Source organism: Ascidiella aspersa, chromosome 1, assembly GCF_963924565.1.
Source record: "Ascidiella aspersa chromosome 1, kaAscAspe10.2, whole genome shotgun sequence".
Classification (NCBI taxonomy): Eukaryota; Metazoa; Chordata; class Ascidiacea; order Phlebobranchia; family Ascidiidae; genus Ascidiella; species Ascidiella aspersa.
The window spans coordinates 22802482-22819374 of NC_139447.1; the positions used below are offsets into that span (position 1 = coordinate 22802482).

At 35.9% G+C, this 16893-nt stretch overlaps 1 protein-coding gene across 3 annotated transcripts; it reads left to right on the forward strand.

Annotated features, from left to right (window-relative positions):
• Positions 1 to 116: 116 nt before the first annotated feature.
• LOC146168314 (uncharacterized) lies at positions 117 to 16242 on the forward strand. Of its 3 annotated transcripts, XM_083389104.1 has the most exons (15): positions 117 to 398; positions 630 to 793; positions 1846 to 1928; positions 3592 to 3707; positions 3900 to 4276; positions 4653 to 4818; positions 6228 to 6347; positions 6838 to 6947; positions 7554 to 7638; positions 8976 to 9083; positions 12305 to 12421; positions 14162 to 14248; positions 14509 to 15402; positions 15516 to 15703; positions 15806 to 16242. In XM_083389104.1, the coding sequence occupies exons 1-15, from the start codon at positions 365 to 367 to the stop codon at positions 15962 to 15964; spliced, it is 2808 nt and encodes a 935-aa protein (XP_083245230.1). In that variant the 5' UTR covers positions 117 to 364; the 3' UTR covers positions 15965 to 16242. The 3 variants fall into 3 exon arrangements, with proteins under 3 accessions (XP_083245230.1, XP_083245228.1, XP_083245229.1); XM_083389102.1 differs by having other exon boundaries at positions 15516 to 16242; XM_083389103.1 differs by having other exon boundaries at positions 12305 to 12400; positions 15516 to 16242.
• Positions 16243 to 16893: the final 651 nt, after the last annotated feature.

The following is a 16893-nucleotide window of genomic DNA, read 5'->3' on the forward strand; positions in this document are numbered from 1 at the left end:
TTACTGATAAGCTGTAGCAGGTTTTGTGCACGCTGATGCTAGTAAGCTGCTGTTGTTGTCCTCAATCGCTGCACACCGCGCGCTGATTGGCGTTGTGTTGTGTTTGTACCAGATTATTAAACACGTTGGACAGAATTATATAAGAAATGAGTATGTCATTGGAGTGAAACAATCCAGCATTTACATGGTGGTTGAATCACGTCTCACATTATATAAAAACGGTGTTGATTAAAAAGTTTTAAATGCTTTACATGCAGCAACGCTAGACCATTTTAGTATTGGTTGTTGGCAACAACTCTCACACTTGGAAAATAGGCAGTCTACAATGTTTTTTGCAAAAGAGTATTAAACAATTATTGTAGTAATGTCATCTTCTGAAGAAGCATTTTCTCATCCAGGTTAGAAAAATGTAAACTTTGTATAATTTTACTAAAAGTACATTATTTCATTCATTTGTTAAATTAATGTGAACCAGTAGCCGAAATAAGTAGTTTACGTTTTATATATTTTATCTTTAAATTTATTGAATTAAATGAATTTGTGTCACTTGTTATTTAGACAAGTGACATATCATAGAACGAAATATATTTATTAAAAGTTTTGGGCTGCTTCAAAATTTTCTCTTAAAGATCACTCGGATAGTGAGTCGAGTTCCTCCCCGCCGTGGATGAACGATATATGTGGAGGAAATCGACAGATTCATTTGTGGCACTTCATCCTCGAACTTCTTCAGAATAACGAATATTGCGAGATAATAAGCTGGGAAGGTGATCATGGGGAGTTCGTTATTAAAGTAAGTCATGCTTTCATGTTGAAGCTAACCAGTTAAAATGTTGTTCAGTGTTATAACGTTTCAAGTTTTGTGAGGCAGTTTTTAATATAAAAGATTAAAAGCCGTGTCTGTGAATTAACAACTTTTTTACCACTGGATGTACAACGATAAGGCAACGTACCTTGGATGCGGCAAATAATTATTATCTACCGTTTGAATTTAGACGGACGGAACAGCAACCAGTCCTAATTAGCATTTTAAACGCAATGCGACAGTCTTGCCAAGTGGAGGCTAATTCAGAGTTTTAAAAGTGTACGACAAGCTGTAAGCTTTTATCGACAGACGACTGCATTTAACTTTTGTACTTTATTTTTGCATTGTGATACATGTTGCGTTAAATCATTGAATGAGAATGCAAAACTGACAACATAAATTGGTGTCCAAATATTAACTGCTCACCAAATTTCATATAAATAGACTGTAGGTCATTTCCGCTCACGCACAATGGAGAAACAAAGCTGTTAAACGACTTCTTCACAATGCACAAAATTGCTTATACTAAAAACTTTGTTTGGGCTAAGTTACTACCGGTATAGTTAGTACTAAACAGGCTAAACTCGACTTCTACAGTAAACAAAAATCAAGTGGCGGAAAACTCAAAACGTGTCAATAAGCTGATACCGGTACCCTTGAAATATATTGTAAATTTCAAAATACATTTAGAAGAAAAAGCCTTTATCAGTGTACAACTGTGCATAAATTTTGCAGATTAACAAGCCACGTTGTATCTTAGTATTAACCGCAATGATGTAATCGACTTTTAGTGTATTAACTGTAATATTATTATTTATTATTAACTTGTTGTTTTATTAACAAAATTGTTGAAGACAGTTACTGATGGAGAGTTTAGGTGGCTTCGAATTAGCCAAACACAAAATAAATACATTGATAAATGAACCTCGGAGACAAAACGGTCGAGTAAAACCACATCATCTTGCCAAAGACATTTCGATACCTATACATGTATCGTTATGAGTTAATGTGTCAAAAATACATTTATTAACGATTTGCAGGAACCGAACGAAGTGGCGAGAATGTGGGGAGAAAGAAAACGAAAACCTGCCATGAACTATGAAAAGCTCAGTCGGGCTCTCAGGTTTGTAAGCTAAATTGTCTGTAAGTAGATTCATTTTGTTTTTGGCGACACATAAATTGTTTAATACTTAAGAATAGAATAAACCTTTTTAGACCTGCTCAAATGAAAAACTGTACAACACGACAAAACTGTTGTGTAATCCAATTCGTGTTTTTTCTTTACCAAAACCAATATTAAGTTTATCCAAAGAATTAATAATTTAACGGCGATTAGTTGTTTTTGGATTTTCCATAGGCCAAATTTTGTCGACTATTTCAAGCAAAAATCATTTGCTAAATGCACTTCGGTTGTGTTGCAAGAGAGGTCTAGTCGCGTAGGGAAAGGTTGTCCTAGATGGGACGTTGCTTGAGTCGGGACATCGCGATTACGTAGACGTGTCATTAAGTAGCGCCAATTTTTAATTGTTATTTAAAGCAACCCATGGCATTTTAACACCACAACATGGTGTACTGGTGGTTAATCGCAAAAAAAATGCGCGTTTAGGTGTCAAGACGGCGGAACAATTTTAGAAGAACTTACGCATCGAGCCAATAAAAAATAGCTTTATGAACTCCAAAAGCCAATTGTTGTCCATTTTATAATTTTATCAAAATTTAGCTTCGAATAACAACACATAACTGTATTATACCTCATTAGAACAATATACGCGAGCCAATAGAATCAATTATACGCAGGCCCGGTTTATCGTGTTAGGTTCAGCTTAAACTTCGTTTTGCTTAAGATAGTTATGTATCTCCACAAAAAATATCTTAAATTGATTTGCAATTATCCCATTCCCTGTTTCAAAAATGTCTGTACTATATTGGTCTGCGTTTATTTTCTAGTATTTTTATCTTGTATTTCAACTAATCTGTTAATTTATAATTTTTTCAAAATACCCAGCTACTTGTTTTTCTTACAAAAAGCAGTTTTACAGCTTTCTTTTCATAAGGTTTTGATATATCAACGAAGCATTTTTCTCTAAGAGAGTTTTGCATAGGCTTGCAGCCCAACAAACAACTGATTAGACCAGTTATCCAACAACATTTCGTATTTTACAGAATGATAAGTTATACCAGTCGGAAAAATATTTTTCTGTTAAAAAATATTTAATTAGTCTTTTGACAGATTGTACAGTATAGTTAGTACGAGTACCGAACTAAAAGTAAATATTGTACCGCTATATTTTTAAATTTTTTCCTGTTTTAACATTGAAGGTCAGACTCTATTACAGTCCTTGATACAACAATGCGTTGTTTAAAAATTGTGAAAAAAACATTTTTTATCCCTAAAAATCCCCGAAAAACGGATATGTGGTAAGCCTACTCATGCGGCCCCATGTCAAACATAATTGAACATCCCTGTCATAGACCGTTTCCATTTAGATTGCCTTAACACGGTGTTTCTTTTTCTAAGCTGTACATTTAAACCAGAGGTCACTGAACTCTTTTGACTTGATTACTATTAAATGAAGAAAACATGAAAAGTGTTTTAACCAACTATAGATGAGCTTTATAAAACTTTCATTTTTATACGAATATAAACCAACGAAAAAAATTACTTTATATACGCATCTGATAAAAGAAATGTCATAACAGTATTTATAAAGCAATGGACGATACCTACGTAAGGGGACTCGGTAAAAAGTATATACACACAATCGATACATTTATATCATGCCTAGGTATTACTATGATAAGAGGATTTTATACAAGTCGAAGGGCAAGCGCTATGCTTATCAATTCAACTCGGCGGCCTTAGAAGTCATGCTAAAACGCAGAAACGCAAGAAAATCGAAAGGTAAAAAGCCCACGTGTATAATACAAATCCTTGATAAATAAACATGTATGACAAGGTGTTACACACGATATGTTAACTAAAACTATAGTTATTAAATATATCGTGTTTGAACAATGCAATATTTGAACTGTCTGACATTATTTTTGTATTATACATCTGACACAACTGCGTTTATCTTTTTGGGGTATATAGCCTCCGAGTCTCACGAAGGGTCAGCAAATATAGTTCAAGTGGGAGGAACATCAAACAAATCACCTTTTATCAAGCGAGAAGCTGAGGACACAAGTGTTATGCAGGCGGATACACCACTACGTCCAGTGTCACTGTGCCATCATGATATGTTTAGTCGGTCATTCGCACATGAAGAGAAACATCTAAACACTGGGTCAGCCGCGTCATCCTACTTTGCGTCAGGTCTCGTGTCACCAATCCACAACCGCCAAACACTCGGAAATAGGGAGCGACGCACAGCTGGCCACAAGGCAAACTGGATGAGTCCAATAAGTCGAAGCTGGACGCGTCGTCACTGGTCCACTAACAGGGACTTGTCGAGTGATTCTGTTGAAGATGTAAGTGAATCGTGACACAATTCCGACATGAGATAACTGGAAAACCATCGTTATAGTAACTGCGTTTGTGCAAGTAGATTTGTTAATAACTTAAATCAAACTTTACTCAAAAGCAACAGGACGAGAAAATGTTATATGCCTACTTTGCTTAACCTATTTGTATTTTGATAAACAAATATCTGCAAAAAATGTTTATAATTTTATATATGCTTTGTGTTTCATTTGTCCCAAGTTCTGCGAGCTCTACCGAATACTAAATATATTTAGATTTTAACTTAATGCGAACTGCGGTTCGGCAACCGTCACGAATGCAGGTATTTTAAACGCTGTCGAAACTTGTAGTAAATTCGACCTGCAAATTATAAATTACAAACAGACACAATCACCTAGCCACGAAACGAAGGATAAAATTCGACACGCTATCGAACGAAGCAAACGATCACTTTCTTCCTCGTCACACTTAATCAACCATCCACCAAACGTACCCTTTTCTCCAATTAACCCCCATCTACGTCAATACAGGGAAAACGCAGCTTTTTCGGGTGAGTTATTTTTTTTTATTCACGAAAAATTAGGAAACTTTACGTTAGTATAATGTCGAAAAAGTTTTTAAGTCTTGTTTCAACAGATTTTTCGGAAGAGTTGAAAACGAAATCATCAGTATTTTGTAATTATCGTATTTGATTTAATATATTTAGGCAATTGTTCTGACTGAATTAAAGTCATTGGCACAAAAAAAACTAATTTTGTTGAAGTCGTTCAAGGCAAATAAAATGAAGAAATTGAGTTGTTTTCATTGAAAACATTTTTGAAAAAACTTGGGTAAATACCTTGTTTCTTTAAATTTAAAGTAACAAATAATCTTGCTTGTCTTTTTTTTTTTTTTTTTTTTTGTGTACGCTGTTGAAATAACAATAAGGTTAACAATTGAACGATGTCCGCACAACATTTTTATCTTGAATTATATTAAATCTTAAATTATATTCATTTTATTTCTATTTTATAATAGGCCTACGTTTTGCTCATTTTTAAGTCTTTTCAGACTAAGTATATCGTTTGGATACTCAGACTCAATAAAATGCAATTCCCGCCAAAAACCTTGTAAATGAATTTTTTGTCGTTTGTTTTTTACTCGGTATTTATCGTACAATCGCACATGGTGGAGTTTCCTACTAGTTTAGAAGTATTGTCTTTTTAACCCGAGAAAACGCATTTCTTTTAGCGCGCGCAAATAACTTAACTGCAGTTACAAACCTTTGTTATAACACGTACGCTTCTTAAAAAATACTTGAATTATCACGTCACGTTTGGACGTAATTTGAATGGAACTTGTTTGGCTATATCATTTTTGGGTGCCTTCAGAAAAGCTTTTAGCAAAATCATTCAAAGCTTTACGATGGTATTTCGAGGGCTGATATGGCTAGAAAAATCCAGCTAGCCGTGGGGACCTTAACGACCTCCACCATACCTGGACGGTCGCTTTACATTCACACTATGAAGAAGTGGTTCAAACGTTTTTGATCGCGTACCACCTATTGGGATCTTTATAGTCGCTGCGTAAGGCTATAGGTTAAACTAACGTGAACACAGTAGGAAATAACTTACGGCAACCGCAATAATGCTACACTCGTGATATGTTTCCTAAACTAAACTATGCATAGCATTTTGTAATAACTTGTGACTATATTTCAATGACTCATTTTTAAACAACTTGACTTTACTTAATGGTTTGAACAAATGACTTGACTTGGGCTGAAATCAAGTCTCAGAGTTACAAATGGCAGCTAGGGAGACGTAACTTCGTGACGTCTTTTCTAAAAAATATGTATGTCCTACAAACTAAAAACCTATTGTACGCGCCTGGGCAAGTTAGTTTCGAAATATCCACACGTCAGTATTGACAGGTCAGAATTTACGATATGCATACTTATGTTGTCTTTGTCGATTACAGATTCACGTTTTTACAACAAGACATACGGTTCGCCATTTCGTTACCACGACTTGTCTCTGGACTATTCTGTTTTACCTTATACCTCTTCACCACTAGCGGCTTTCGCAAGACTTCAAACAAGTAAGGAGACTGAAACAAAGTAACTTATTACAAATACCCTTACTCACAAAGTACCTTTACACAAATTACCCTTACACAGGATTAATTAAAAAGGAATATGTTTTTAATGTTTTCATTTATAACATAAGTTTCACGTCAGTTGCAGTTTAAACTTTTGTGTTGTATTTTGGCAAGACAATGATTCAAAAAATCTTAGTCTGCCAAAATGCCAAAAGAAAATTCGTAGTGTAACTTCAAATTTGAATTGACCTACGCTGTCAGCTGACGACCATTAGCATAGAACCTCTCTCTGGCTCCCACAAGTCGCTTTAATAATGCACGGTCGTCGGTCGTGCGCTCTGCGCGCATAAGCGTGACTAGAGCTCAAAGCGGAAGTAAATCTCACTGCAGACAGAGTTTTAGAGCTGTAAACCAAAGTGTAGTTGTGATGATAAGTAGGCTACTGCAGCATCAACAGTTATGGTAAAATCATTCTTAATTTATTTGACAGATTCACCAATCCGACTGGACGGTGTGGTGCATAATCACACGAGTTACAACAGTCGACAAACTCAAATCAACGACAGCGATTCCTTCTCATTTCGCCAAGACGAAATACAGGCACGACTCAATATTTAAATAAAAATATTATTGGGCAACAAATAGACGTGGCTTGTTTTAACTTTAATCCAAATTTATAGTTTTGACAAGTTAAAAAGGTTTGATTGATTTCGGTATGATTTTACAGCCATGTACGATATTTTTATTCTTAATCAAAAAAAATATTGGCATATTTACACACGATTAAGTTTGGGGAGAGCATGCGTCTTCCAATTACAACTTTCGGGGTGAGACAGGTAAGCAAAATAGAGGTTAAACAACCAGCGTATTACAAATGTAGGGGAAGACATGCTGTTAACGTTGTGCCGCTCACGTGGCCAGACACAAGATGAAACTGGAAAATCAGCTAAAAATACTGCTCGGCCGGAATACAGCTCTTGTCATGCGTCGAGTATTACGTGACGTGTCAGGCGTGACTGGAGTGGAACAGTCCGGAAGTGGTTCTCGTCAACAAAGCACTGTATAGCCCTGAATTACATCCACATTAGTGGGAAAATTGCTTATAAAACTCCCTCTTAAATTAATATTGGCTTCTAAAGAGCGAATTGTAGTAGGACATTTTGTTATGGGAAAATATTTAAAATTCGTGTTTCTTATGTTTAACAGGCCTATAAAAAAGAGTCGCATATACCCAATCCTGAGAGACCAAGCAGTACTGAACACCTTAGTTCTACGGTTGAAATTTCTGAAGGTACGTTTGTAAATAATTTTGTCTACAAATGGTTTTCTTTACAACAGGGGTTCTTCTTTTTTAGGGGGCGCCCCCTTGACAATTTATCAAAACTCACGACCCCTTGTGCGAATGATCTTTCATAGCCACAATGATCAGCATTAAACAGGCAATGTTTTGAGATAAATAGAAACCCTTAAACATTGCAAAGATGTAGGCATACTTAAATGTAGAGTCTGTAAATTTTGCGAAACTTGTTTGTGTTTGATACCTGTGGTTTTGTTAATCTAAAGTTTAAATAGATTCTAAACTAAACGTTAGTTTGGCAATGCCATTATGCCAGCATCTATAACACATTCAAGTTGTTGATTATGTCACAATTAGGAGTTGCAGATTGCTAGGAGTAAGTTCATTGCCATCTTAGAAAATCATATTTTACACAGCACAACATATGTGATAGTATGTACGGTGCCTTTATACTGAAAAAAATCTTCAAACGGTAAAAAAGTACCAAAGCGAGAAAAATGTAATATTGGAATTCTACAGAAAATTGGCAAAAAAATAGTTTCTAGGAATGTCCTGGTACAATTCCCCTTAATAACACTGTACGGTGTACAGCGTACAATGTGTTTATATTAAGTATACTATGTCATATCAGGTCAATGGAGATCAAAACATTAAAGTAAAGCAGGGCTGCGTAGTCGGTTAAAAACAACCCGAGTCCGACTCCGGTCAAATGTGCGTTTTCGTCGTGTCCAGCGTCCGCCCCTGACTCTACAGTCTGTATTCCACCAATTGACGTAACTAAAATACCGTGGATATTCAACAATACACTCATATGGGTCTCGTATATAATGCATTCACTCACAATAAATGGTTGGAAAATGTTCTACCCCCATATGCTATTCTACCTTTAGAATTTTCAGTTGGCGGCCATATTAATTTTAATTGCTGCGCATGCGCATGTCGGACTCGGGACTCGGGTAGTATTACGTGGTCTTACTCGAGTACCGAGTCCCAAATCCGACTCCAAATCCACAGCCCTGACTTAAAACCAAGATTAATATCACTGAGGGGAATAGATTAACTATTGAAATAAAATAATGTGTATTAGACAGGTTAAAAAGTAGTAAAACACGGAAATTTGTGTTGAGCAAATTAAAAACAAAGTTTTTGTTCACGAAGAGTCTTTTGCATCCCCTTTGAAACCCTTCACGCCCTCTAGAGTGGCGAACCCACGAGTTTAAAAGTCCCTCCTGTTCTACAATATTTTTAAATAATTTCGGAAATATATTTCATTTTCACGTTTATAATTCCTCTGTCGCAAAAGGAAACAATAAATGTTTTGCCTTGTTCAGCGTTTCATAGATCATCGCGGGATGCGAGCCGGGATCGAATAAACATTCCCATGGTGGAACTTCGTAAACCTACTGCAGAAGAACTAAACAACACAGCAAGAATAAGAAGTACGTATAACCAATTCGCTAAATTGTTATTTGTTATGCGGGTTGATTCCCATAAGGAACCGGTAGTGGCTCATGGCGCACCAAAACTAAACTTTTTCAATTTAAATACTTAAAGCAAGATTTTTTTTTTGAGAAAAAAATTCATACCGAAGTCGATATAATTAAAGTATTCTTTCGAACAGCAAAATCTGCCTGAATCCGAATAGTGAAAACAAACGATTCTGGTTGCACATCAATTGTAAAGATTAAACTAAGTACAAAACTTAGTAAACCGAAAATCAGTTTGTTTGTATGTTATAAAAAGATAAACATATTTCGCTATAAAGCATCATCAGTATCTAAAAACATAACACAACATAAGTCAAGAAGTACGCTAATAAAAACCTAAACCAACTGTTCTAGGCAAGTGGTGCGCTACGCAAGCCGCAACTGCTGCAACTAAATGACGATGCAATCAGTAAAGCGACGTAAACTGATAAGACAGATAAAAGCGTGCAATGAGATGGAAAATAACAAAGAGAGGGCAAATAGAGAAAACTAAACAAACAAAGTAAAACAGCAAAATAAAACACTATTTAAAACGAGGTAAAATCATTTTTTGGATGTTTATGCTCGCATTTATAAGATTAAGCCATTTGTCCTCACACAGGTCGAGTTGGTTGACATCGGGTTGCTCTACAAAAGTCACTTTAAAACAATTACATAAAGGTGGCTTGGAAGCAAAAATGTGGGCATGATAGGAAGCATAACGTTTTAAAAGAGCAGCTTTGTCCCCGTCTTTTGACAAAGAAAAGCTTCTCCACGTCCCTCTGTGGCTATTCCATCTGGTGGAGAACGAATTTTTAGTTTGGCCAACATATTGTTCATTACATATAACACAAGACGCCACGTAAATACCGAAATTTTTACAGTTTATACATTGATGTAGTTTTATGGTTTTACTCTGTGTGATAAGTTTATTCGTGGGAAAAACCATTGTTTGTAATTTGCCGTGATGACCACAAAGACCACAGTGGCCACATCCATTGGATTTGGGCACCTCTTTTTCTTGCACGATTTTAGAGGACGCTTGCGCCAGCATGCGGAACTTTGTGATACCGAAGTCGAGCGATTATTTTATGTCATAAAAATATCAACAGCACAAGAGTATAATACGCTCCGATTTAATTTACAAACATGTAAAAACTTTTTTTTACACTTCGCGCGATTTTGTAGGATTTTTAGAACTTATTTTTTGCGACGCCATCTCGGCAAATTTTTATGTTTTCGGCCAATTAGGGGTATAGACCTTGGCTACGATGCCCGATACTTTGTATTTTATTCTTTTAGGTGAAATTACTACCGATCCCATCCTATACCAATTGACAATTGTACTATCGTCAAATCAGATAAATTGAAATGTACAAACGTAATGTTTTCCCAGTTGTTAAGCAAAATTGCTGTAGCGCTTGTTTTTCAGTTAAGTCCAGTAAAGAGGTCGGTCGCCAAAGCTTTGCTGTTATACTAAATGCTTTGTATTTGGATCGCCGTTTAAAAAGGTTTAAAAACACTTGTAAACAAAACCCGTTGCAAATAGGTCACACAATCCTTCCTGGTCTTTTTTGTTGTAAAGCGCCTAGCGCTCTAGCTCCACCTGGCTGCGTAGTTTCGTGTATCAGATTGCATTTCGTGTATCAGATTGTGTGTGCGTTAAGGTGCGTTTATGTGGACATGTGCGCGTAGCGATAACTGAGGACTGAATTGCCTTTTACATTTGACGTTTTGCCAAATAACCGAGCATATACGATTATTTATATTCTCATATTTTTATTTCTCTTGCAGGGAAATTTTCTTGGCTTAGGCCTACGCGTCGTAAGGATCGTATTTCGCGCAAATCTGTGTTAGTCTTTACAGTTAGTTAGTATAACATAGTAACTAAATTCAATACTTTTGTTTTATGTAACCAGATAAAAGTGGGCTACGATTTATAATACTTAGTAAAAGTTTCATGCACTTTTGTTGTGGTCTTAGCGGCCCATATATATATAAACATAATATTTTCGACATTTGCTATTTTGACTTAAATTGGAAATTTTTTTAAGGGTGCCCGGTTTGCGCCTTCACTGTATGACGACATTTAGTGACGTAATTTAAAAAAATGGCCCTCTTTTTGACTATAGCCTATAGTCCAGTGGTTCTCAACCCTTTATAGCCTACGGCACCCCTCAGAAATATTAAATAGATTGCGGCACTCCTATAAGATTTTTCCGTAGGTAAATCACTAGAATGTGACAATAAACGGAACTGGAACAACACACATCCACTCTGCACAACGTAGGAAGTTTTAATCGGATTCATTCCACTCTAATTTTACACAAAAAGTTGTAAGAGTTGAGCAAAAGTCAGATTTCTAAAGATTCTCAAATATCTCTCGGCACCCTTGGGCATTAGAAATGGCACCCAGGGTGCCACGGCACCCCGGTTGAGAACCACTGGACTAGTACAAATTCAAGTCCTGTGCAAGAAATACCAACTCAAGTCCTAATCCAAGTCAAGTCATTAATAGAACAAGTCAACTTCAAACCAAGTCATTCAAATAAAATTGAATGAAAACACGTCATTTAAACCCAACTTGTTTAACACAATGACTTTAGTCCAAGATAGGTCATTTGTCCAAAAGACTTAAGTGCACTTAAATCAAGTTATTGACTTTAGTTTAGTCATTACAACGTTGATTTTTACGTCACAAAGCTACAAAATTTGAAATAGTATCTAGAAAAAAGATTCAAAATAAGTCTTATGTCATATTTTTCGTTTTAGTAAATAATTAAAGTTTGCTTAGTTTAGCAAATATATCATGATTTATTGACAACAATAGTGATAGTTAGTTCCCAAGCTGATTCGATAACCGGCCACAGTCAGTCTTTCAAGAGTAGAAAGTTGAAGCTGTTTACATTTCAAAATATTTTGTTTTTAATTGATATGTTTCGTATGGTTGGTATTGGAACTATTACTTTAATTAGAAAATTAATTAACAACAAATATGAAATAAAACAAAACTGTTTTGTTTACTTCACTTGGTTTGGTATGTTTTTAATGTTTAGACTTAGACCGGAACTTGACTTTTTGTTTTGTCGAAAAACTTGCGAAATAAAAGATGGCCAAATGACTAGTTTATAACATTGGTTATTATATTCCTAAAATAATATGAAGTATATTATCAAACTTTTATTTATTTAAAGGTACGACACGTGTCAGCAGCTCTCAAACAACGCGCAACGGTTTTATTGAGTTAAAACGACCTGAACACTACCGAAATGAGTTTGCAAGCTCGCAAGGTAAACAAGAGAAAACAACAGGTAATAAAAAACGATATTCGAATACCCTAGTGGATATTCGAATACCCTGGTAAAAAATGGCGTTTATATTTTTTTAAGAGCAGTTTATATACCTAGTAGTTGTTGTTTTTTTGAATTACCCAGGTCAACTCATTTGTTTTAGGCATAAAGTGGTATAGTCGATTTAGAACAATTTGGGAATCCGGAGGCCGAAAATGTCTTTCCAATTTTCGAAATTAATTTGTGAGATATTGGAGAATAAAAATAGTTTTGATATTTTCATCGGAAGGCTTATCAACCACATCACAGTCTCTACATAAAAGTAAATTTCTATTTTTTGTTATTTTGCCAAATCTCGTTTTTTTTGTGTTTTTTTTGCCCAACCAAGTGACCATTAGTGAAAATTGTGTCTGTTGCATCTGCTAAGTTTAATCAAGCCAGCTTAACGCCCTTGTTTGAGATTAAGCTTTTTGGAAACTAGCAGCTAAAATCTTGACTTGACTGCTCGGTTAACATGATATTCTTGATCCTAAGACCAAGATTACGATTCGGTTAAAATACAAACAAAAATATATATAATACTGAGAGGTCGCTGTAGTAAAGAAATTAATTGTGTATTCCGTAACAACATAGAAGGCCTTCTTACAGCAATATGTCTCCCGCAATGTAAGCCTAATAAGAACTCTACAGCGACAAACAATGATTTTTAGAAAACACGAAGACATGTATTTACGAAAGGGCCTTGTGAAATAAATATGGATTAACTTAGGCTTTTGGAATTGTAATCAGCATAACATTACACTTCCTATTCTGCCACCAAGGTCGATTACCAGAAAAGGTGACGTAACAAGATCTCAAGACAATGAAAAAAGGAACAAAAGTAGATCGGATTTAAATATAATGTCTGATTGGCCTTGGGACTATATGCGTGATGGTGCCCAGAAAATGTAAAAAAATACAACAAAACATTTAAAGGAACTTTTCACTCAACTCTATGTCATATCGTACCAAAACCCTCTTTATCTAATTTTTTAGCCTACCTGGGCTTACTTCACACTATGCCAATGTAATTTATGAGGCGACGTTTATGAGGCGAAGAATGAGAAAAAATAATTTCGCAATTTTGCAAAACCTATGAATCAGTGGTCGGCTGTGGGCCGCAGAACCATTTTTCGTGGGCCGCGTGATAGGCGTACATTCATTGCACCTTATTTTAAAAGTTGGTGTGGCATAAAATTTTTAAATTGGCTCAGCTTGGAAAGGTCCACATGCCAAATGTGGTCCTGGGAGCCTGGCGAACTATATTTTTTTGCCAACTTAAAATGTATAGAATTGAAAATTTTTTCGCGCTTTGCGCGTATATTCTTCGTTTTATTGTTTGTTTTACATTATGATATGGCAGTGTTTTGGGCACCAAGGCGCCGTGTTATATTTCATGTTAAAATAAAATATTCTGAATCCGCCACTTTTTCGTAGTGGTTTTACTCAGTGGGCCTTTAATAGCCCTGAAAAGCACCTTGGGCCGCAACAAAACAAGTTTGCCGACAACTGCTATAGACAATTAAATCAAACAAGTACATATACGGAATAGGGGGACCTGAAATATTCTAAAGCGACTCTAAAATCCCGCGATTTTATTGTTGATCTATCAGTATTTTATTGTTGATCTATAAGAAATAATAATTTTTTCTATTTCTAGAAAAGGGTAAATATACCTCGTCCTAGCAATAAATCTAAAAAATGAACATTTTTTTATTTCAGCTGAAGCTTGTAAACAATACAAAGCAGACGAGCAAAGTGAGCCCCTGAACTTAAGCACTTCCAAAAGAAAAATAAAGAACGGAGCAGGTATAAACAAATGTTAATTGTTATTAGTACGGTGAATTTATTTGGCATAGGGCCTACAATTAATTTATTTTGCCATAATCTATTTTTGTTATCCAGCTTATATATGCGTATAGAAAGGATTATATTAGTTAAATTTTGATAATATTTTACTCATCACTATATTAGTAGTTTTTTGACTGGTAAAATCATTTACGTTTTATTTGTGCACTAACAACATCAACCATATATAGTAATTAACAAACATAAATCTGTGTTTATAGCATTATCCATGGAGTCTTTGCTCGGCCCTAGCAGTAATAAAAGAACTGTTGCAACATCTTCACCTGCTATGTCCTCACTTCGTCAATCCTCTTCTGTATCTTCTCTTCTGTCTTTGTCGCCCTTCAGAAATCTTCGCCTATCTGACTCCACGAGTCCCAGCAGAAAACGACACAGCGAAATGGAGTCAGCAAATCACCTGCGCAGTGAACTATCTTATTGTGATCCAATGTCACCCATGTCTGCTAAATTGAGCCGCTATAATCATGATATTGAAGCGCCTACACAAACTTATGTCTGTGGCAGTCCATCTTTTAGGCGAGAGAAACAAGAACGGGCTTATAATGATGGAAGCACGTCGCTACCAGCGAGTCCCAACCACCAACATCTTATGCCCGCTAAATGGAGATTTAAACGAATGCACAAAAAGAGCACGGGAAGCGCTTTTGTCTCTTCCTCATCGTTAGAAGACGTCCTCCATTGTGATGAAGTGGATAACGAGAACTGTTACCATGTCAGTGAGCGCAGTTCCTCTAGCGATGCCGATTGCAGAAATTCCCCAGATGACAGCTCTATGTGCTTCCAGAAGCCTAAGCACTTGAGTCGAGCTGATACCTATCAGGACGATGATCAGCTGATTGTCATCACAGAAGACTATGACGAAGAAGAAGTTATTGGAGAGACCGAAGAGGAAATGGAAAGTTATTCAACTGATCAATACATAACAACCTATCGACCAGATAAAAGTGATAATCTCGACCAATACAACTTAGAACATAATGCGGACTTGAAACCCTCGCTACAAAGAACAACGTCACATTCCGCACCCCCTGCTTGCCTTACATTACCGGAGAACCACACGAATACCGGAGATTTTTGTGAGGCAAAGGACACAGGTAAAAATTATAATTTTAGATTTAATTTTGTGGTTTAGTAATAAGGTTTACGCTTATACATTTTATTGTCACACGTCATATCTATTTCACTTTTATATTATTTTTTTATTTAGACTCTAACAACAATATTAAGGCGGAGACCTCTTCTCAAGGTAATGAGGAAGCTGAAGAGTTGTGCAAAACGCTAGATTCCCCTACTATGGAGATCGGTAAATGTTTCGAATTCAACACGGCGAGCATCATGAATCAAGCAGACAAAAAAAACACCAAAAACAACTCAGAGACAACAAATAATACCGCGGTAAATGCAGCTAGTTCTAAAAAGCAAAACTCACTGGGTTATACAAGTGACTCCGGGACTGCGGTAGCCAGGAAAAAACTTAGCCCAAAACGTTTTTTCCAGGCGATATTAGTTGTTGATCGAAAATCGAAGTCGTGTCCAAACACACCCTCCGGCGTTTCCCGTGGCGATTATCTCAAACTTCGACCAAACAGTGGTGGCGCTATTAACTTGGCTTCGTCGGTCGTGACTGTGGCTCCGGTTTCATGTACTGGAATGTAAACCTACTCTAATGACTGCTGTACATGTTTGTTGCGGTTCATAATAGTTGCAAATCCGATGTGTAATTTGACCTGTTTGGCAAGTATAACTTGATTGCAAAGTAAGGTCTGCATGTCTTTAATAGCGTTAATAACGTTTAAGCTAAATTAATTGTTGCCTACATTTTTTGTATATGGCAGTTTTTAGCGTGAATAAGCTTGTTTAAGATTTTCACGGAGCACTTTTCTTTACTTACAGTGTTATTTTATCTTACCTTGTTGTTCTTCGTTGTAGATATACTAGTATTATTTTTAAATGTCATTGTGACAATAAATTGTAAAATTTAGACGAATTTTATTTTAATTTGTTTACAAACACTTTTATGTTAAATAAAAATAAAGTAAAGGTTAGGATGATATGACGTGTATATATTTTGCTTATGTCAAGCAAGATAACACGACGTAATTATGTTTTGCCTGAGCCAGCAAAGGGGTGCCCTTAGACCAGAGGTCACCAAACTATAGGGCCCGCGGGCCAAATAAGTCGCGCCGGTTTAATTTTTCCGGCCCGGGGGATATTCCCTAAAACAAGGTTATTTAATAGTTTATTAGCAGGAATGTTTGACACATAACAAACGAGGTTAAATTTTGATGAAATGTACAAACTAAACGAACATTTTATAAAGCTCACTAAAATGAATAATTGTGGATGTTTTCTTTGTTAATAATAATTAAGTCAAACACGCCAATTCAATTTTTATATTCGGCCCGCGGCCTTTAACGTGTACAGTTATCTGCGTTTGCCAATCCACAAAAAAGTTCGTTGACCCCTGCCTCAATTATCCATAGGATCACCCAGACAGATAAAAAACATCGTTTTGTGCAAAATTTGCATCGTAAAATTTGAACCAATAACTAGAAAAACAGCATCCGTAAACATATCAATATGTA